Below are 23,194 nucleotides of genomic sequence, written 5' to 3' on the forward strand. Positions count from 1 at the left end.
AGTTCCAAGCACCCACATGGCAGTTCCTAACTGCCTGTTCCAAGTAACTTGAGTTCCAAGGAGCTACAACATTCTCTTTTGACCCCCTTGGGCTTCTGTCTGCACACAGCTACACTCACGCACTCATACATGCACATAATTTAAAAAAAAAAAGCTACAGTCAAGCAAGCCTAAGTGTAAAATCCTCCCTTTTATGAGTCTTAATATTCTATACTGATCTTTTGTGACCTTAAAATGAAGATATGGTTGTACATGCCTGTGATCCTAGCATTTGGGAGGCTGCAGCAGGATCACAGCAAGAGGCCAGTTTGGGCTATATAGCAAGTTCATAATCTAAATGAGCTAATTAATAAAACCTTGTTCCATAACTAAACAGTAACCAAACATTATTAAAGAACAGACTAGAAAAACATCACCAGAAAGAACTGTACTTAAACAACTGTCCAATTAGTGCCAGGGAATAATCACAAAAACTGATGGTTTTAATCCCTCCAGAAGCACCCAAAGGTGTAATGTTATTTTAAAAAGCTTACATTTAAAAAATTATTTCCATAGACCATACATGTGTGAAGCTCTAAGAGGAAGGGAAAACAGAACTTAGATGCTCCAGCCAAACTTCAAAACACAACTCACTTCTTCAGCTAGTCTTATTAAGCCTTGGTCACATCTGCCAGGTTCTCCACTCTTCAGAATCTTTGTAATTCCTGTTAACTGAACCACAAAGTAGTATTTGACGCAAGAAACCCTTAGTACCCATGGGCTTGGTGCCAAGAGTCCCTAGAGAAAGCAAAGCCGGAAAGTCCCTTTTCTAAAGCAGTGCAGTAACAGCCACCTTGTTACTAGGTAATTGGAATCATCTTTCCATACAGAACGTAAAACAATGTGAGTGCCGTACACAGTTGTCACACCGAACCCTTTAGGGAATAATGACGAGAAATTCATATTGTTTAGCATAAATAAAATTTTATTTCTCCTTAGACTACTTCTTGCCCTTCCTCCTTCACTACTTTTTTCCTTTTTTTGTACTTTTAAGACAAAGTCAGCCCAAGCTGGCCTTGTACTTATGAATCTGTCTCCTGAGTGATGGAACTGCCAGTGCCTATCATTGCAAAAAAAAAAAAAAAAAAAAAACAACAAAAACAAAAAAACAAAACTGCATCCAGCTTTTTTGGAGTAGTTCTGATCTGCGGTTGACTGGATGCATAGATTACAAACCGTGCAGATATGGAGGGCCAACAGTGGTGATAAATATGAGTATTAACCTAGAAAGAGATACAAGGGCTTCAAAAAGTCTACGGTTTTGTTCTAATCTGGAACCAACATTGACCATTACCCTTAGTCTGAACAAATTATATAGAGTTTCTCTTGGAAGAGTTATAAACAGCTGGACCATTGAGTTGAGGCAGGAATAAGGAAAAATAAACAAAAAAACAAAACAAAAGCCAAGCAAAGAAAAAACCATAAACGACTGATGTGAACTGTTCAGCGCAAAGAAGAAAAGCACATTTACTTTTCCATCAAGCAGAACCGACCCAAATACTGCAGAGTGCAGCTGCTCTTTAAAAAAAAATTCATTGGGCTAGTTCAATCTTCACTTGAAAGCTGCTCTTTTCTCTGCAAACCATGAGCGGTGGCAGTACTAGCAGTCCAGAGGCTAAATCAGTCCGTCTACCACCTTCAGTGTCACCCTGACTTCTCTTATCTTTACAACTATCTTAGTTTTAAAATCACCTAAAACCCCAAACCTCCTAACTCTTAGTCCAGTCCCAAATCATTCCCTGGACCGCAGGAGCGGCAGTTGAGTACAAGAACAAAGGAGGGTAAGCATGCAGGAGTATGAACCCTGTCCTGACGAACTCGGGAGATTCTTAGCTGCTTAGTCTGTTTCTTCATTGCTGAGAGTATTCAACACCATGAACAAGTGTTCCAGACTTGAAAAGGCCGCTTTCTGTATCTGAAGTTCAGGAGACAGGAAGATATAACGGCTATTTAAAAAAAAAATCACCAAGATAAATACAATGGAAGGGTTGTGAATTTCACAAAACCTATCAAAGGTATTTATGGCATATAATTTTTTAAAATGTGCATAGATATGATAAAACATCAGATTTCAAAGAAATCATTAGCATGCAAAGCTCGAGTTTAAGCCACTTGGACTCTCCAGGTTTAAAACGCATCTCTTCCCAGTATAGTTCCAGGCATTTTGGGAAATCACTGTGTGTCAATGAATGATACTTTATTCATCCAGCCATTCCCCTATTAAGTCTTCTGCAGGCCCCCCACACCCTCATTGTTCAAACAATGAACAGCGGTGTACAAAGCGGTGTCCTCTTCAGCCGTTTAACCTCACTCCCACACCCACGTTCCAGGCGGCTTGCTCAGTCTTAGGACTTGTGCTTCCCTCATCGGCGGGTCTGAAACAGCCCCTATCCTTCACCGTCTTCTCCCCTGTGGCCACCTCCTTCAGTGCTCCTTCAGGTATCATTTCCCTGGTAACTTCAACTTCCCTTTGGTGTCTGTGCGTCCCCAGTATAACGCCTACCACCCTCGCCCAACCTTGCTGCCATCTCCCACTGAACTGTAGAGCCCTGTAAATGGAAGGGTCATAGCCTTTTCCTCTGTGGACGCTCTAAAGACTAAACTCATGCATTTATTTCTGAGCTGTGAAGACTTATGAGGAAGGTCCTCTTTTTTTCAAACTCAAACGCAATGGCTTCTACCTCTCGGGGGCAAGGTTCCTCGGCTTCCGCATTCTGCCCTAACTCGAATTCCAGGGTCTGGGGAGGCTGGCGTCCACATTATACAGGGAATCGACGGTAGGTGTGACCACCCGCCCTGGAAAACTGAACCCAGATAACCTAGCACGGACACTAGACGGCCAGCTCTGCGCATGCGCAGGCCTCAGAGGAGCGGTCAGCACAGGACGCGAGGAGGCCCGGCCCGAGCAGCGCGATTCTCGAATACGCGCCGGCGTATTCCCCAACCCGCTCACAGCAGATGCGGCCTCCGGCAGGGGCGCGGCCGCCATTCCCGAGCCCTCCGCCTCTTGGCTGCGCGCGCCTCCTCACCCTCGTTGCCCCGCTGTCCTCTGGAAAAGCCAATGCGCCGCCTTGCACACCACCCGACCCGGATGGAGTCCTGACGCGCCGGAAGTCCCGCCCAGTGTCCCAGGGCAGTGTCCGGGGTCCCCGAGCGCCTCTGGAGGGGAGGAGACGAAGCAGCAGGCGAGCAAGCAGCCTGTGGAGCCGAGATGCGCGAAGAAACCGATGCTTCTGCAATTGCTCACTGTAGAGCTTCATGGCGTAGCACCGTTTCTCAAACGCTGCTTCCTCCCTTCGTCACTTCCCTATTTCTTGTTCCTTCAGAGGCTTCAGAACTCTTCATAACCCTCCAAAATCCCTTGCCCCAAGTCTCCTATTTCGGTACCTGAATAGCGTTGGTATTTACTTACAGGTCCCACCAAACCGTCCAAACTGTGCCTTCAGCTTTCTTAGTCTCCTTTTCCTTCCATGAGAGCTCCCATGGGCGTATCTGTTTTTAAGTGAGAAAGATCTTGGTCCATTTTCCTCGGCCTTCCCTACCGCCCCTTTCTGCCACACATTAGGAGTCACAGCTTGTCTCCTTTCGAGCCAAATAAATTCCGTGCAGGCATAGGTATCCTTCTGTGTTCAGTATTCGTGAGGGCTATTTTTAACTGTCAACCTATGTTTAAAATCACCCAGTGACACACCTTTGGGCACATCTATGATGGTGTTTCCAGAGTTTTTCCAAGGGAAGGAGCTATCCTATGGACCGAAGTCCCAGGCTCATTACAAAGGAGTTGTTGGGAAGAAGCCAGCATCTCGGCGTCTTGTGGAGAAATGTGCCAGCAGTGTCCTGTTTTTGCTGCCATGCATCTCCCCACTGTGATGGACCATAAGCCAAAAGAAATCCATCTGAAGTTGCACTTGTCAAATATTTTGTCGCAGCAGTGATACCATCAAAATGACAACTTCAGGAGCAGTATGATGAGACAGAATACAGTTTACCCGCCTGGAACCGCTGGGCGAGATTGCTGCTCTGATGGTGCTTTTTGGAGCACCATCTAGCACTGTCTCTGCCCAGTGTTACAGTCAACAGTGTTACTGAGACTAAAAAGGGGGAGACCCACCTCTCCATGGGGCAAGTGAAAGGTAAGTGTTAAAGCACTATTCAAATCTGTTAAGGTCACTTTTGAGGGGGGTGTGGGAGAGTAATGGGGAGGGACGTGTGAGGATGGGACTGGGAGAGGAGGAAGGGGTCTAGGATCAGGCCGTAAAGTGATTAAACAAAAAGAAAGTTCTTACAGTATGCATTCACTGGGGAACAGGCAGGTGTCCAATTCAACCTTGAGGCCCTAGCTGCCTTGAGCTAGAAGACTGAGTATAGCTCAGCTGGTGGCTAGGTTGAGTTACAGAGGGGCAGCCAACTGCATCTAAAAACCTAGAGAGTGGCCAGACAAGAAAAAGGCAAGGGCAGCAGAAAGGAGCAAAAGGGCAGGATGCCAAGACAGAAACAAAAAAATAATAAGTCCTGTAAGGAGCAGGAAAAGATGAACTGTAGGCCTGGTCACTGGGAGAACAGCCAAGTCTTTAAAGCCAAGAAACCCCAAATGCCTAGGTCCATAGAAGAATTGTAACATGGCTGCTGCCAAGGCCTGAGACCCAGAGCTGCCTGGAAACTGATGTCAGCCAGTCCGCAGCTTTGGAATACTGGCTTTCTAGGCTCATACAGAGTTTAACACTAATAGGGCTAAGGGTGCTGAGGCTATATCAAGTCTGCAGCCCTCCCACTGCTTCTCCCACCTGTCCCCCTCCCCACTCCCACCACCTACAGAAACATACTGCCAGAGAGCAGCTCCTTGTGAGCTTTACTGGTCAGGGCACCATAGTTCTGTTCCTTTCTAGTTTGGTTCTGCAGTTCATAAGCAAAGCCTGAAAACCACTCTACTTGAGGAAAACTGTGTTGTGAATTTTTTAATATCCTAAATAAATAAAACTGAGCAAGGTACAGACGTTGGCCAGAGCACAGAAGACCATAATTACTAAAACATCTGGAGTCTAGAGACATCACACACATCTTGAAAATGGGTAAGAGGAAGGGGGGAGGAGGACGAGGAATGTCAGATTACTGTGGACTAGAATAAGATACTGCAGTTTCTAAATCTCATCTGCTCTGGGGAACTTCAGGGGCCCAGCCAACATCAAACTAGACTATGAGTAGGGTTCCAGAAGCAATGCTAGAGGACTCTGGTCTTGCTCAGCTCCAAGTAGAGTGAGCTTGAACAATATTCCAAACTAAATTAATAGAAAGGTGTGTTGTTATGCCTTACATGAACTGTGGGGTAGGACCAAAGACTTTGAAAATTTTGTATGACTCAGTATGTAGAAATAGAAATACCCTGAACTGACTGCTTTTTAAAGATCTGCTTAGAGGCACAAACTTGGACACAATCATCTTTGGTCTTTTAAAAAAATAAAACAAGGTGTTAGTCACCAAGACTGGTCAGTTAATTCTGAGGCCAGAGAACATCCTAGGACCAAGCTCCTCAGGAGCCATGAATTCAAGGACATTTTTCTTGGTCCAGCTGTGAGCCCTTAAGTCCAAATGAAAGACCAGCCCTCTCCAATTGGGACATTACCAAAAGGTCTTCAACACCTGCTCCAGTTTTAGAAGTAACTTAAAAGTTACTCAGGGTCCTCTTGATTTATGTCAGCAATTAAGTTAATTCACTGATGAAACAAAAAGGCTATGAATATTAACATTCATTAAATTTTTACTTGGCAACTTTAGAGTAAAGAACAAAACAGAGGTCAACAGATTCAGAATGCTAGGTTTATATAAGGCACAAACCAGATGCTTGAGGTGGAAAGTCAACTTTATTTATAAAAGTTTTCCTATACAGCAAGATTCCACCTAAGCCCTTTAAATTATTGTAACTGAAACATTTCACATGGTATTTGCTCAAGTTTAAATCTTCCTATATAAAACTGTACAATAGTTTTAGGGGATGAGCAAAGAACCTCATAAAGTTGGCCCAAGACATTAACAAAAGACATCAAAACAAACCAAAACAAAAACAAAGACAGTTATCTAGCATAAATGGTCTACTGACAGAATGAGCAACTAAGAATCATAGTCATACCATGCTACTCCACCAAGAAATGGATGTCTGACCTGGGAGAGGCAAATGCTTCACAATAAACGGTCCGTTTGAGCAGCTTACTTTGTGACTGTATGGGCTGATTTTTGCCAACCAATAGTTATACTAATTTTTATCAAACAAATCGTTATAAAAAGGGAAGACTTTCTACCAATGAAAATATGTAAATAGTCTGGCCTCATGGTTCAGGTCAATTAATAAACAGCATAAGAAAAACTTAAAGCAAAACCACAGTTAGCAATTGGTTTATGGAACCAGAATTTTCCCTGAAATCAGGGTATTGCCCCATATAGTTATTTATAAATTTCTTTAAAGCAGAGACAATGTAGACTAGTAAACCAAAGAGCTCAAAATAAATTGCCAAAATTACCAATTTGCCAATTAAATGTAATTGTTACTTTAAGAAACTCTTTAAATTTACATAAGAAGTTAATTACTCTCAGGTCATATCTAAATGGGAAGGAATTCCAAAACTTTGGAGAAAAGTCCATCCCTGAGTTGTGAGACAGAGCAGCATCTAATGGAACAGAGGCAGCAGTCCTGTGCATTAACAACCTTGACCAATTTTAAATGAAGCAAGTTTGTTCTAATCCTGGAGTATTCCTGCCTCTAATGAGCTGATCCCCTTCTGTACTGAAACTACAAGAGCAACTTAAAAAAAAAATCAGATAAAATAGAAAATCTGGTTTTATTGTTGACTTTACATTTTTTTTTCAACTGCAAGATGAACCTGTTGAAACATGAATATTCCAGTCACAAGGAAATAGTGACTTTTGAGAGGGTATCTTTTCCTTTGAGTCGATAACTTCCCAACGATGCTCAGCCAAATAACAAAAGCAATACAATAGTAACTGAGTTTACTATTATCAATGGCACTGAAAGGGAAAAGAAAAGTTCGTTACTATAAAAAACAAAAACAAACAAAAAAAGAGAGAAAAATTAAACAGTAGCTTCCAAGGAGGATGGAAGTATCTAAAAATATGCTATCATACCCATACTGTGATAATAATAGTAGAAAAGCAGACTATTACAAAACTGAAGATATTTTCTTTTGGTGGATGGTAGTAAAACAGGGATGCCTCTGTAACCCTGGCTGGCCTGGAATCTACTGTACAAACCAGGTTGGCCTTTAACTTTCACAACCTCCTTTCTCTGCCTGCCAAGGGATGGGACCACCACGTTTGGTCCCACTGCACATCTATATGCATGGAGGCATTTTTGGATGGTTCTGGCATAGCTCTGGGAACACAGAGGACCAGACAGATCTATATGGCCGCACACTTAAGTTCAAAGAAGGTTCTGCAGTGTTATCATGAAGAATGAAATTATTAACAATGAATCCAAAGTTATGATTAAGACATGAAAAGTCTCTGATCCCAGTGTTTAAATACAACATGTCTGAACTCTTTTTTTTTTTTTTTGACTAAAGTGTTACTCCAGAGTATTTTTCAATACAATGACAGATTCAGAACCTTTTATTTTCTCCTGGAAAATCTTCATGTTTCTACATTTCAACGTGAAAGGCACAGTTTCTAAACAGCAAGGACATGACTGTCTTCTGTCCTGACAGGTAACGCACAGAGTAGACTAGTAACATTGCGTTTCCTAGAAGCTGTGATGTAAGAAAGAGGCCAGCAACTTTCAAACAGTAAATCCAGGTTACAGAAGACAAGGAAAACCTGACAGTTCACACTTTCAGATGCTTTGCTTCTAATATCCTTCTGCAAAATTGTAACTTAAGATGCCCTGTAAGTTCTTCTTACCTCTCATCACAGTTCTCACCGACCGAATAAGGTTCATTAGTTGAGATTTAATTCCTGGCTCCTCTCCGAATCCACCAATTCCCTGGTCTGTTCCCCAGCCAACTGTGCAAGATAAAGATGATTAGCTGAGGTAAATGTACTATGCGCTTGTCTTGTTCCCTCATTAGTCATCTTTTAAAAATTAGTTTGAGCCCTGTAAAGACAAAGTATAAAGTCATATGTCTTAAAATTAAAATATGAGTTCAATAGTTTTTTTTCTCTCTTGGGAGTGGCAACAATCATATTCTCTTCATTCTACTTTGAGTTTATAAAATAATCTAGTTCAAATGATTCCAAGGTGCTCAATTCACTGAAGATGGCAACTGTTAACAACCTATTTTTTTTTCCTTCTTTAAAGTTATCAAAGTACCTTTCCTCAATGCAGAACAACAACAAACAAAATCAAAGCATAATGCTAGAGTAAGTAATTACTTATTCAATTAAAAAGCCATATTGTCTAACAAAGTATCAACGAGAAAATGCAGTAGCTGGAATCATGTGGGCAAATTTTAATGTGCCGTTTAGGTGAGCCTTCAGAGCACACGGTTTTCCATTCTCTTTGATCTTTCTTCATTTCTGTATTCTGAGTTCTCTGTAAACAAGTCTTTTACCTCTCTCTGACATTTCCCCATTTCAAATCACTCTTATCCTCTATTAGGTTTTTGCTGTTGTTATTACTTTCTTCTAAAGACATGTCCTCATTTCAGCAATTTATCCTTTTCTTGTCCTCATTTCAGGTCCACGTTTTACTCTCACATGACTACAGAGTTTAATTCCTCACATGCTAACCTCTAAACCTGAAGACCAAGAACAAGTCTATTTTATCCACGAAAAAAACAAGCATCAGGAAACATTCACTTAAGTGGCTTTTATTGGGTTGAAATAATGTTTAAATAATGGCTGCTTGCATTTTTGTCATGTTGTGCATGACACTAATTTAGAATTCAACTTCACAAAGAGCCAACTTTAGTTCTGACCTCCCACCACCCCTGGCTGAGGGTCTGCTTCCAGGTCTTCAGCTCTCAAGGGTGGTAGTGGTTTTGGCTTTTACCGTGTACTCCATCACAGTTGTTAATACCACAGCTGTTCAAGTTAGATGTCTCTTATAGCTCACTGTTTCAATCCCTTTAGATTCTTCCCTTAAAGAGTTAGGACTTTCGACCTCAAAATTTGTATGATGTTCACTAGACCGCACAACGTTACATTAGCACTCTGTAGTGTGTTAATGGGAGCTGGAACCACCCCTACAAACACTAAGGGACAATGGTACAGATAGTGCCCATCAACTGTCAAAGCTTCTGATCTGGGTCTGTCACATGGGGCTTACCTAATATGCCCAGGTCACAGCAACTCTTCCTTCTCTTTGTTCCCCAAGTCCTACCTATTGTAGAGACTTTCTTCACATTGGTAGGTGTTTTCAAGCATTTCCCATTATACTGCAAATTCCTGGAGGACAGGGACTGCAATTCAGCCACATATCTTCATGTTTCCACTCTTCCCCATACCACAGCAAGTACTTCAAAAATTGTTGTGGAACTGAGCTAATTGTAGTGGACTGAGTTAATGGAATAATGGGATAATGGAAGACAAGATGAATTCTTGGCTGTGGTATTGAACTAAATTATAGTAGACTGAGTTTACACTGAGATAGGGGAAGATAAGGTGAATTCTAGGATCATGATCATAAAATTTCGGAATAACCCCATTTATTTATATTACACATGAATTTAAGATGAAGGAAGAAGGTTCCTTGGGGAAAGCACTGGCTGTGCAAGCAAAAAGACCTGATTTCAAATCCCCAGCACCCACTTTTAAGACAGCTGCAGCACACATCTGCAATGCCAGTGTTTGTCTGGACAGATAGGAAATGGAAACAGGAAAGTCCCTGAAAGCTTAAGGGCCCGCAACCCTTGCTCCCAGAAACCTTTTTTCATTAGGTTTTAAGAAGATGCTTATACATATTTTTAATATAAAAGGAGTAAATTTTAGTAGGAAAAAAAGGCCATTTATAACATTAAGCTATTCTTCAAAACAACAGGCAAAATCCTGGCAACAGTAGGGGTTTCCAGAAGACAATTATCAGCACTGAAATAACTGACAGGCAGATGTTCCTGGCTTACTGTAGCCCAGTCTCCATGCTGCCGAATGAAAACAGGAAGAAGTTTGGGTAAAGAGCAATTCATCTGTGAATACTCCACAGACAGACACAGTGGTGACATGTGAAGGAACAGGAAAAAGAGATGTTTATCACAGCTTTCCTCTTACTGCTACACAGGGCTTCTCAACTGCTTGTTCAGGAAACTGATGTGCGCTCATGGTGGGGTGTGCATGCACCTGTGTGCACAAAGAGACACGAGGTCGATGCCAGGTGCCTTCCTTAACTGCTCTCCACCTTACATCTTGAGGTAAGTCTCCAGTTGAACCCAGAGCTCACGGGTAGTCTAGCTAGCAAGCCTGCTCAGGCAGCCCTTGTCTCCACCTCTGGAGTGCCAGGGTTACAGGCAGGTCACCAAGCCCACCTAGCGTTTATGTGGATGACAGGGATTCAAAGTCAAGGCCTCAGTCGTTTATGGTTGGCACTTTGCCAACTTAGCTATCACTCAAGCCCCAAACAACTGGTTTTCTTGTGCCCACAACCATATTAAGCTTGTTCGTTATTAGCCTTCAGCTTTCTAGTGGACTTTTCCAGATCTTCTATATGCGCAAGAATATATTATCTGCAAACAGACAGTTTTGCTTTTTGAACCTCCCAATGCAGATCTCTTTGATTCCTTGCTTCTTCTCAAATTTCCCTAGACAGAATCTTCACACAATGTTAAACAGAAACAGCAAGAGAGGACCTCCATGTCTTATTCTTAGTCAGGGAAAGCATTCAGAGGTTCAACAGCTAAGTATGATGTTAATTGGACATTTTCATAGGTAATGTATGGCTGAGGAATTTCCTTCTATTTCTAGTTCAATAAATATGTGCCTGTACAGGCTGGAGGTTAAAATCAGGTGCCTTCCTAAACCACTCCCCACATTATTTTCTGAGACAAATTCTCTCACTGAACCTACAGCTTGTAGATTACACTAGACTAGCTGGCTAGCAACGTCGTTAATGCGCACAAGCCACACCTGAACTTTACAACAGTGCTGGGGATTGCAGCTCGCATCAGCTTGCTTGTACAGCAAACAGTACCAACTAAGCCATTTCTCCAGCCCCAGTGATGAACACTACTACCAGAGTACTGGGCTTTTCAAACGCTTTCCTGTGCCTACTGTGTTGGCTATGATTTCTGTTGTCAATATGATGAAATGTTGAACCAATCCTGCAATTCTGGGTAAATCCCACTTGATCATGATGAACGGTGTTTTTATACATTGGTATATTTTTTACATATATTTTTCATATATTGATATTTTATTTGTATGAGTATGTGTGTGTGCCTGTTTAATTTATGCGTATCACAAGCATGCAGGAACCAAAAGAGGGCTCTGTGAGCCACCATGTGCATGGTGGGAACCCAACCTGGGTCCTTTAACTCCTTGAGCTGCTTTTCCCTTTGATGCATGAATGCTTTAAGTGGAATCAGAGGCATCTGATTTTTACACTGCCACTAATCACAGCTGCTCTGCTGGAAGGTGGGTTCAGAAAGGTCTCCACCCACCTCCATCTGGAGCTCTCTCCAATGAGACTCCTGCTTCCAGATCCTGATACAGTTCAGTGGGAGAGCTCATGCCTGTGTGCACAAGGCCCTCAGTTCGAAGAAAGGTTTTTCCACATTAACAAAATCAAAACTTTTATGTGTAAGGATGTTTTGTCTGTATAGGTCCATGTACCACATGCATGGCAGGTGTCTTCAGAGACTTGAAGAGGACATCAGATCTGCTAGAACTGGGGTTACAGGTGGTTGTGAGCACCATGTAGGTGGTGGGAACTGAACCTGAATCCTCTGGAAGAGCAGCCAGTGTTCTTAACTGCTAAGCCATCTCTCTAGTCCCATTTTTTTCACATTTTAAAATAATCACCTAAGTATATATAATACTCTCAATTACCTAAGTATATGTGTCTCTGGGTAAGCAAAGCATAAAATCTTTATGATGTGGCACTTTCAGGAAAAGTTTGCTTTCTTTCAGAAGCCTACTTTCACCATTCTCACTTAGACCCTCAATGCTCTCCCAACTGGCTTGGTGTTTAGTATGATAGACGGTACTATGTTTAAACCTGCCATTCTGTATAATTAATATGTTCATATAAGGTCATTACTTCTTTTTGGAAAATAGTTTTTTGGTTGGGGTTTGGGGGAGTTCTTTTGTTTGTTTTTTGAGACAAGGTCTCCAAAGTCAGCCTCCAACTGCCTGTACAGCTAAGGCTGACTATGACCTTCTGACCCTCTTCCTTCACCAAGTGCTGAGTTGTCAGAACATACCTGTGTGACCAGTTTTATGCTGCGACTTAAGGCTGGGGCTTTCTGCATCCTAGACACTGCCTCTACAAACTGAGCTATGCCTCCAGCTGAGAAACATTCACTGAAAGGGCCATCTGTCAAAAACCCAAACAACAACAGAAGATGGGCACCAATTCTTTTTGTATCTTTCTGTGCTAAGACTAAAGGCATGTGACACCACTGCCCAGCTCAAAAACTGTCATTTTAATGAAACTCCCCTATTTTCTGGTTTGGTCCATTAGGTTTTCCTGTCAGCTGTCCTACCACCACTTAAACGTTACTAGAGGGATCTGTAGTCCTGAGCACCAACTCTGTGTGTTCCCTCTTCCAGCACTTTATTTTTATTTATTTATTTTCAGTTTTTGGAGACAGGGTTTCTCTGCGTTGGCTGTCCTGGACTTCTTTTGTAGACCAGGCTAGCCTCCAACTCACGGCCATCCACCTGTCTCTGCCTCCCTGAGTGCTGGGATTAAAGGCCTGTGCCACTACGCCCAGCCTAGTACTTTGTTTTTATTTACCCCGTGTACGTGTGTGCAGTGCCTCCCTGGAACTGGAGTTACAGAGTTGTGAGCCAGCACGTGGGTGCTGAGAACCAAATCTGGGTACTACTCTGCAAGAGCAACAAGTGCTCTTAACCACTAAGCCATGTCTCCAGACCTTTTTTGCAGTAATTTTATCTCTTCACATAGCTTCATTTATTATCTGTACTTAACACATCCAAATTTTAATCTCCACTCTGGTTCATTTCTGCAATCTTTAATCCATCAACTATTCTATATCTATTGCACACCCCATAGAAATCTCAAAGTGAGCAAGTCAGACTTATTTAATTATCATTTTAGTTCCTGATGTACCACCACCATCCAATTTTCCTCCATTTTTTTTTTCTAACACCATAAAAGCATTTCACTCAGTGGCTGAAGCCAGAAAACCAGAATTTTCTGCCTTTATCTTTTCTCCCTCAATGCCAGTGTTCACCATGTTCTTTATGTGTGGCTGGGGGTGGCAGGGCTTACACACAAGCATGCTACCAAGAGCTGTGTGTCCAGCCTTCCTTTTACTTCCCCAGACAAGGTCTTGCTAAGTTGCTCAGTGGCCTTAAATTCACTTTGTAGCTCACTTCAGCTTTAAAGTTTCAAGCCTGCCCAACAACACATTCGGCCTTGTTTTCTGGTCTGTATTAGTTTCCTAGGGCTGACTAAAGAAAGCACCATGAACTAAAACTTCACACAACAGAAAGCACTTTCCCAGTGTTGGAGGCCAAGTCTAAAATTCCGCAGAGCTGGTTCCTTTTGAGAACTCTGAGAGATAATCTTACCCATGCCTCCAGAAATCTTTATCTGGTAGTTGCTGGAGTGCCTGGGTTTCTTGGCTTGAAGCCAAGCCACTTCAATCTCCTGCCTCTGTGATCACACTCTCTTCCTCCCGTCTGTGTGCCTGAATCTCATTCTTCTCATAAGGATAACAATGATTAGATCTAAGGTCCAACACCTAATCCAGTAATGAAGACCTCGATTTGACTACAAATTTTCAAAGATGATATTTCCAAATAAGGTCACAGCCACAGGTACCACAGAGTCAGAACACAATTCAAACCATCACATGGTCATGTAGAGTTCCCTGTACAGTTCAGAGGTAAAGAAATGGACTCTGGAGTCAGAGTGTTCAACTGCAACACCTTCTACACGTGTGATCCTAGAAGTTACCCATTCACTACCTGCTTTAGATTCCTTCTCTCTCTCTCTCTCTCTCTCACACACACACACAGACACACACACACACCACACGTAAAACACCCAACACAGAACACATAATGACTGGTTATTATCAATATTATGATCATACTTGTCTACCTGCCGTATCTGAGACGGCCCTTTCCAAACCCACTCCTCTCCTTTCCCATCACTCTCCATATTGCATCTCACGGGAAAGCGGGAACAAAAATCTGGCCACGTCCCTTGTTTACAACTATTTTCACCTACCTTGGTTTTCATGCCAGAATGACCCTAAACAAGGCTCCAAACTTTCCAATCCCTTGCCTTCACATAGTTAGTATGTATTCAGTTATCACACTTCCTCCAGGCCTTTCAGATCTCCATGTTTATATCGCTGTACAACTTTCTAATATTTGGCATATTCGTTATTTTAAATTAGCTTAAACTCCATTTTAAGAGCAAATAATTGGTTCAACCGGCCTCTGTTGTATAGGCCTGCCATGTTTTTGTGTTCATCCCTTCCGAAGTACTAAATGAAACGCATCTTTTTTGCTTGTGGGTTTGAGTTTCAATGAGTCCAAGGAAACAGTTGGTAAACTACAACAAATGGCTCACATGGTATCTCAGTTTTGTCCTATACAGCAAGAAGCAGCTGGACCAGGCTGGCATGGAGATCTCCTAAATGGGAGGTCGAAGAAACCATAACGTGTGCTCGTCTTCATTTTGTATTCCTTGATTCCAGTCGTTGGTACACTGTAGGCACCAGTGGTGTGTGCTCTTTGAAGGCCGTGCTCCTGGAACAAGGGCGGCTGCAGAAACTGCTAACTCCTTTTCCCATTAACGCCAACTCCTGCGAACCTCTACTGCTCTCCTCATTCATTCTCCCCATCGTCACTCTAACAACCAGCACTCTGAAAAAAGCCATGTTCCTCCTGCACTCCCAGTATTTTAAGCCAAAAGTCACATGCCAGCTTTCCCATCTCTAAGGGAGGTAACAAGAAAATGACTGAGAGAAATTCAAGGAGGGCAGGTCCCTCCGCTGCCGGCCCCGGGCCCCACACTCCCACCCTGGCTCGCCATGCAGAGACTTCCAGCTGCCCGGCAGTTCCCAGGCCCCCACCCCGACCACCCCCACATCCTGCACTCACTGTTCTTGAGGAAGCGCTCCTCGTGCAGCACGGCGATGGCGTTCACGCACAGCAGGGCCGCCTGCATCAGGGAATACAGCGTGAAGGCCATGGTCACTCCAAAGTGTTCCCAGGCCGGACTGCCTGCTTCCCGGACGCCGCCTGGGACGTGGCGGCGCCACCGCCGGCGTCTTGCTACGGAAGCTCGCGCGGCCCGAAAAGCGCTCAGGGAGAAGCCCCGCCCCCTCTGGCATAGCCCCGCCCCTCTGTGTGAACAGTCTGTGTTCAGATTTTACCCCTGAAGAAATGGAGACCGTCAAAATGTTTAAAGTTATAAAATAACATCTTAACATTGTTCATAGAGAAGCATTCTCTCCTTGATCAACCCTATCCAGAGTGTAAACTCGACAGAACGGTAAAGCAAGCTCTTTAACCCACGGCCACATGGGAAGACATGTCTCACAGTTGATGTCTGCAGCCCTAGGATGATGACCCAGCTTCTCCTTGACAAGTTTGCCCGGTGCTTAGTTGTAGGAACAGGAAATGAACGGAGACAGGAAGTAATCAGAAACTATGTGTAGATGGAATGGAAGCTGGACCAGAGCTCCTGTAGCTGTTCCTTTCTGCTGTCAGGTAAACTAATTCCCTTACTGCCGCAACAACCAGGTTAATCTCTCTGGGCTTCTGCCAGTTTCATACATAAAATTAGTTGGTAATCATCTCCAAGGCCCTTTCCTCTCCAAAAATTTAGCACAAGTAGCTTAAAACATAAGATAGTACACACATTCCACTGAGGTATTATTTGATCATTATTTCTCAAAAACCTAGACTTGTAGCCTAAAGTGCCCACAGCAGATTATATCCTTTAAGACAACTGTTGCTTTATTTTCAAAGAAAGTCAAAAGCCTAGAAATTTTGTTATATATATGTGTCAAGTAGATATTATACTTTTTTACTTATTTTGAGACAGGTTCTCACTGTCTAGCCCTGGCTGACCCTACCTTCTCTGTAGACCAGGCTGGTCTAGAACCCACAGAGATCTACTTGCTTCTGCCTCCTTAGTGCTGGGATTAAAGGCTTGTACCACTGTGTCCAGGCCAGGTTGTCACAATTTAAAAATCTCTACAAGGAGACAGGAGGGGTGTCACACGATGGGGCTGAGGGGCTGGGGGAGCAAAGGCACCGATCTCTGAGTCTGAAGCCAGTCTGTTTTACTTTAAGAGTTCCAGGACTGCCCAAGCCACACAGAGAAACCCTATCTCAAAACTAAACACACAAACAAACAAATATCTTCCAAACAACAACAGAAGAGAAACTAGGTAAAAACATGTGTTAGAGTAGGCAAGTGGTGGTTCACACCTTTATCCCAACACTCTGGAGGCTGAGGCAGGCAGATCTCTGTGAGTTCAAGGCCAGGCAGGTTTACAGAATGAGTTTCAGGACAGACTGAAAAACACTGTCCCAAACAAACAAACAACAACCCCCCCCAAAGAAACAACAAAACAAAATCCAAACCAAACCAAACTCACAGAAAACCACTACCACCACCACCACCACCAACAACAAAAACCAAAGAACAATAACAACAATCCCATGTGTTAGCCTGCATCTCTGAAGGCTGACTGTTTTCAGTTTGTGGTTTGGTGCTGAACTTCTGATGGACCTTTGAGAAGGTTTCATGTATTCATGTTAATCACCTTTTCAGAGGTTTCCGCTGGAAACTCTGAATTTACAGTGTCAGACAGGGAAGACTTTTCATTATTTCCTTCAAGCTGTTTGTTTGGGATTTTCCCTTTGGGCTAAGAGACAACACAGTTTGTTATTGTACAGCATCTTGCCATAGACTTTCTTTATCATAGTAACTTGCAATCAGTGTTTTTATTTGAGGAATTGAGGCCTTCAGTAACCAACTGGTTCGTTCCTTCCTGCAGGGGAAAACAATTGTTGAGTATGTATGGGATAGGGCTGGAGAGATGGCTCAGTGGTTAAGAACAGGTAACTGTTCTTACAGAGGACCAAGTTTGGTCCAGACCATTCGAAAGGCCACTATCGTCTATAACTCCAGTTCCAAAGGATCCAATGCCTTTTTCTGGCCGATTATGGAGCTGCACATATATTGTACCAATATTCATTCAGGCTAAACTACCCAGACACATAATATAAAACTAAATGAATCTTTGAAAAATAGAGTGTGTATAGCCGGGTGTGGTGGCACACACCTCTACTCCCAGCTCAGGAGGCAGAGGCAGGCGGATCTTCTGTGAGTTTGAGGCCAGCCTGGTTTACAAAGTGAATACAGAACAGCCAGAGAAACCCTGTCTTGAAAAATAAAAAAATTAAAAAAGAGTGTGTATGACTAAGATAATCTTCGTATTTGGTCCCAGAAATGGAGTTATGGGATTCAAACTTGACCTTTAAAGTTATGTTCCAGGACTTGGTCCTTATACACATGAGAGATTACATTTACTGAGCCTATATTTCTCTTTCTCTCTTTCTCTCAACCATTCCTTGTGTCCATGCCTTTGATTTAGAATCACCTCATCTTTAACTTGAGGTTTTAGCTATGTGACTTGCTTTGGCTAGGAATGTGGAGAAGGTGGTAATATGCCTCTGAGCATAGACCCCAAAAGATCGCACATGTTCCTGCTTTTCCATTTATGCCTTGATATTGTCAAAAACAAACAACAAGAGCCAGTTGGAGGAGTGTCACAGAACAGGGCCACAGGCAAGATTCACCTACATCAGCCACTCCCTGTCCAATTTCAGAGCCCTGAGAATGAATGCTGGTGGCTCTAAGTCACCACATTTTAGGATTGTTTATTCCACAGTACTTGTAAAGCAATCAGTTCCTTTTGAATCTATATATTCTTGCCTTATTTTAATGGCCCAAGTACATTGCTTTCCCCTGGAGCCCCACATTTACATCACCCATTCACTCGTGAACTCTTGGCTGATAATTCAGCGGACTACCCACCCCTGAGGTATCTGTTAGATGTTTCAAATTCACCCTGTTCCAAACAGAAATAGACTTTTCTTTTGCAACTGACTTCTGTGTCAACTGTGCCGGTATTCGTGACCGGCAACTCCAGAGTTGAAAGGAAAATTCCAGGATCGTTATTGAGTCTCTGTTTTGCTTTTACATCCTGAATACAGTCCAGCAGAAGATCCTGTTAACCTTCACTTCAATAAATACTGTGGTTTGAATGTTTTCTCCAAAACTTAGGCTGAAATTTTAATTGATGTTGTAACCTGCGGTCTATGTGTGAGTGATATGTATATGTACACGTACATGTATGTATATGTGGTGGGTATGCATGAGTTTGCATGTGAGATGCCCATGCTTATGCTGCTAAAGCCAGAGGAGGAGGAGGTTGAGGCATCTCTTATCATTCTCTGTCTTATTCCCTTGAGACAGTCTCTCGCTGCACCCAAAGCTCAGCTAGGCCGGCTGGCCACTGAGCTCCTAGGACGGGCCTATCTCTTGCCTTCACTGCGAGGTTGCAGGCATAGGCAGCCATGCCCAGCTTTTTACATGGGTGCAAAGGATTAGAGCACATTTCCTCATGCTCTCACAAAACGCTCTCTCACCTGATGAGCACATTCCCATCTGTGGTGATGTGAATGAGATCGGCCATCATAGCCATATGTGAATACTTGGTCCCCAGGTGGTAGAACTGTTTGGGAAGGATTAAGAGGCATGGGCCTATTGGGGAAGATACGTTACTGGAGCTGGGCTTTGAGGTTTTAAAAGCCGATGCCATTCCAAATTGCCTTTCTCAGCTTCATGCTGTGGATCAGAAGTGAGCTCTCAGCTACTGCTTCAGCACTATGCCTGCCTGCCGCCATGCTCCCTGCCATCAGAGTTGTGCTGGCTGGTCTTACGTCAACTTGACATACAAACTAGAGTTCTCTGAAAGGAGGGAACCTCAGTTGAGAAAATGTCTCCATAAGCTCCAGCTGTAATGCATTTTCTTAATTAATGATTGTTGGGGAGGGTCCAACCCATTGTGGGTGGTGCCGTCCTGGGTTCTATAAGAAAGCAGGCTGAGCAAGCCAGTAAGCAGCATTCTTCCGTGGCCTCTGCATCAGTTCCCGCCTCTAGGGTCCTGTCCTGTTTGAGTTTCTGTCCCGACTTCCTTAGATGATGAATTGGGCTATGGAAGTGTAAGCTAAATAAACCCCTTTTTCCTCCCTGACTTGCTTTTCGGTCATGTGTTTTGTCAGAACAATACCAACTCTAACACAACAGGCATGAACTCACCCTCTGACACTCTAAGCCCCATTATGTGCTTGCCTAGTTGCCTTGGTCCTGGTGCTTTGTCACTGCAGTAGAAAAGTACCTAAGTCACTGACATGACATCAACCAAGTTTTTAGGGTTAAAGTCTAGGCCCTGGCAGCTGTGACAAGTTAGGCCCCTGGATGCCAATTAAAAACATTAAAGAGCCAAGAAACCTAGTCGGTTTCTTAGAAGAGGAACAAATGTAGGACTCCAGGGACTTCCAAGCTCATATATAGGGTACTGACCTGAGGTTTAGCGCTCTCCCTGTCTCTCTCTGTGTGGTCCTTGATGCAAGGCGGCCTGACAAACTGTCTAGAATGGTGTGAAATCTCTTCCAGCTGGGTAAATTCCTCTTCAGGCCGGCAGCAGCGCTTTCCTGGTTTCCTTATTTTAATTCTCCTGAGGCCAGTGCTTCAATCATCCGGCAGTCAAAGGCAGGGCCAAGTGTGTCTTTTTTGCATATCTCCTTTCCTGCCAGGATGGGTTCAGGGCCATTAAGAAGCAATGAGGTCAGAGGACTGTGCCCCTGACTGGGTTAATACTGTTATTTCAAGAGCCAGTTCATCATAAAAGGGCAGATTCATATCTCTGCCCTCACCAGCTATTAGCTCCTTAATCTTGGGCTCTCTGGCCCCCAGAGCCGTGAGCTGATCTATTTCTCCTCGTAAATGGTAGAGTATGGGGTACTCTAATTGCTTTCCACCTTCTCATCAACTGAAACCCTGGTCTCAGCTCCCATCTCCTCTTGGTATCTCTGCGAGGCTGGGCTCCAAACATGATTCTGTGTCCTTCGAAGGTTTTCCCCTTTCTCAATTAATCCTTCTTAGAGAAACCTAAGAATTTCTTAGGAAGGCAAATAATGAAAACAACTTCTTTGTTGGGAGAATTTGGGTCATCTTCCCACATTTTTCATATTCCTGTGGCCCTGTCTGAGCCACATCACAGGAGAAAGATAAAACACTGACTGATTAAAGAAAACTGTTGTGATATTTACACTGTCTAAAGCTTTTCGCTGATAGTGAGAACAATGAGGTGTGTGTGTGTTTTTTTTTTTCAAAAATTAGATATTAGATGAACTTATTAACTTGGCTCTTTCTCTTCCTACTTTTAAATCTTGGCATCTCTATTCCTGCAGTCATTAAAAAGTAACCTATGGAGATATGTATTATATGCTATTTATTAAAAATTTAGACTCAGTTTGAAGTCTGACAAAAATGGAATATGGTTTTTTTTAAACATTTTTTTCTCCTGGTTATATACTTCTATATTTTTTTTATCTATGTCTGCAATGGGAATCAATGGTGGCTGAAGTATGTTTGCTTTTAATCCTGTTATTTACACCAGCAACCTTGGGTTTAAATGGGCTTATGGCAGCAGAATTCACCCAAATGGCTTCTATTTGGGGTCAGCATTGGACCAAAATAGAAAAATCCCACAAGTGAGCTTCATTCATGTTTGTGGACACGTGCAGGCTATTTCTGCTATAAGGCTCAAATGAAGCCATTTGCAAGCTGAAAGCTTGCACATTATAAAGTGTTTCTGGAAATAGGGCCTTAAAATGAGAAAAATAAAAGCAAGTCCCTGTACCTATTTTAAAATGGTATTAATCCTAAGTGGCTACGTTGAGCTAATTCTGTTTCAAAAAGTACCACTAGAGTAAATAAAATCAGAATTAAAAAACTCTAGAAACTGCTTAAATGTGTATTATTTATTCACTCATTCATTCATTTGTTCATTTTTTTTTCATTCATCAAGAATTTTTTGGACTTTAGGAGCTAGTCTGGTGGTTCTGAAGCTAAGAAGAGCACTTGTTATTCTTTCAGAGGATCCGGCTTTGAGTCTCAGCATCCACACGGTGGCCTGCAACTATCTGAAACTCCAATTCCAGGGCATCCGATGCCCTCTTCTGACCTGTGAGGGTACCAGGCACACATACACACAGACAAACATGGAGGCAAAATGCCCACACATATAAAATAAATGATTCTAAAAATAAGTTAAAGGAATTTATGGAACTTTGTAGAAGGACTTCACATCATGCAAGGGATTGGGTGAGGTGTGGTAGGGTGAGCACAAATAACCAGGTATGGGTTTTATTGTTGTTGGGTTGGGGCGAGGCTGCTGACTAAGAAAAATGAGTTATAGAGTACAAGCTGTGAAAAAGCAGCAGGTGCCAATGTGAGTGTCGCATGGAACAGAAGGGCAGGTTAGGACTGGACTGACCATCATTACAGGATCATGTAACTGTCTTTCATTTCAAGGTGGTGCATGAAACATATGGGGTTGGGACTTCACGGGTGCCTCCTCACTCCATGCTTGGATGGTTTGCTCCTGAGCAGGTCTTGCGCTGGAGTAGTTGATGTTATACAATTCTTTCACTTGCTTAGTTAGAGTTACCCCAAAGGTAGTCTATATTATTTGAGGCTATTGTAGATGTGTTTCCCATATTTCTTTCCCAGTCCATTTGTCATGTTATTCGTATGTAGGAAGGCTACTGATTTTTGTGAGTTAGTTTCGTATTCAGCCACTTTGCTGAAAAGTGTTTATCAGCTACAGGAGTTTCCCACTGGAATTTTTAGGCTCACTTATGTATCCTATCATATCATCTGCAAATGAAGATACTCTCTGATTTGTATCCCTTTGTTCTCTTTCAATTGTTTTATTGCTCTAGCTAGTACTCCAAGTACGGAAAGAGTGGACAACCTTGTCTTGTTCTTGATTCTTTTTTTTTTATTTTTTAGAATGTTTATTTATTATTTATACAGTATTCTGCCCAGCAGAGGGCACCAGATCTCACTATAGATGGTTGTGAGCCACGAGGTGGTTGCTGGGAATTGAACTCAGGACCTCTGGAAGAGCAGCCACTGCTCTTAACCTCTGAGCCATCTCTGTAGCCCTTGTTTTTTATTTTGATGGATGGCTTTGCATTTCCTTCCATTTAAGTTGCTGTAAAACTGCCTTTATTATGTTGATATATTGTGTCTCCTGTATCCCTAATCTCTTTAGTACTTTTATAATGAAGGGGTGTTGGATTTTGTCAAAGGCTTGTTTATATGGTGGATTGATGAATATGTTGAACCATTCCTGCATCTATGGGATAAAGCCTGATTGGATTTCTTACTTTCCTGGCCAGGTTGTTACTCCTGTGAGGCAAACAAAGCTACCCTTGCTTTTGCATCTCTGCCCACTCTATTCTTGGAGGGAAGGAGTGGAGGGACAAAAGCCAGATGTAGATGGGGACAGTCTCAACCTACCAATTACTTTGTCCTTTGGTGGTATAGAAGAGAAGCTATCGCCCCATCCAAGGTTTTCTTCTTGTTAATTCTTTGGTGGTTTATTTTGAGCAGTGCCTTCCTGAAGGACTTATTTTAGGAACATGATCCTGTAGAGAAAGGTATTTGAAGAGGATGATTTCAGCCTCGTGTGAGTTTGGGAAGGAAAGGTAGTTAAAAGTGTTCTTTCGGCACCCTACAAATTATGTACTTGATGTGTGATTTCTCCCCTCCCCCCAATAGAAGCAGGAAGGAATAAGCATCTGTTTACTTCAGTCAGGACACTGATGACTTATCTAGGAAACCATCTCTAAGAGAACCAGCCAGCTAACTGGAGTTACCTAGGGGAGCTTGGGTCAGGGGTTACTTACAGGTAACTTAGATAGG

The 23,194-nt window shown here is 42.8% G+C and overlaps 2 protein-coding genes and 1 long non-coding RNA gene across 5 annotated transcripts in view; 1 reads left to right on the forward strand and 2 right to left on the reverse strand.

The window, feature by feature from the left end:
- The window catches only part of Hdhd2 (haloacid dehalogenase like hydrolase domain containing 2), a 29,909-nt gene extending 26,709 nt beyond the window's left edge, over positions 1-3,200 (reverse strand). The window contains exons 1-2 of one of the 3 annotated variants that reach the window (XM_060377024.1): positions 3,069-3,124; positions 634-711 (exon numbers count right to left, since the gene is read on the reverse strand). The gene's annotated coding sequence lies outside the window, so the exon portion shown is untranslated. Of the gene's footprint in view, positions 1-633; positions 712-2,992; positions 3,017-3,068 lie in introns of those variants that run through there. The other 2 variants (XM_021660312.2, XM_060377025.1) reach the window with 2 other exon arrangements.
- Positions 3,201-3,336: 136 nt separating this feature from the next.
- Positions 3,337-15,280, forward strand: LOC132652272 (uncharacterized). The gene is made up of 3 exons (XR_009589745.1): positions 3,337-4,172; positions 10,259-10,388; positions 14,756-15,280. It is a non-coding gene; the product is annotated as an uncharacterized LOC132652272 (long non-coding RNA).
- Positions 6,851-15,410, reverse strand: Ier3ip1 (immediate early response 3 interacting protein 1). The gene is made up of 3 exons (XM_021660314.2): positions 15,277-15,410; positions 7,945-8,046; positions 6,851-7,056 (listed from the first exon to the last, which is right to left on the reverse strand). Exons 1-3 carry the CDS (start codon positions 15,365-15,367, stop codon positions 7,001-7,003), a joined length of 249 nt encoding a protein of 82 aa, XP_021515989.1. The 5' UTR covers positions 15,368-15,410; the 3' UTR covers positions 6,851-7,000.
- Between the last annotated feature and the right edge of the window lie 7,784 nt (positions 15,411-23,194).

The sequence above is a fragment of the Meriones unguiculatus genome, chromosome 2, assembly GCF_030254825.1.
Source record: "Meriones unguiculatus strain TT.TT164.6M chromosome 2, Bangor_MerUng_6.1, whole genome shotgun sequence".
NCBI lineage: Eukaryota > Metazoa > Chordata > Mammalia > Rodentia > Muridae > Meriones > Meriones unguiculatus.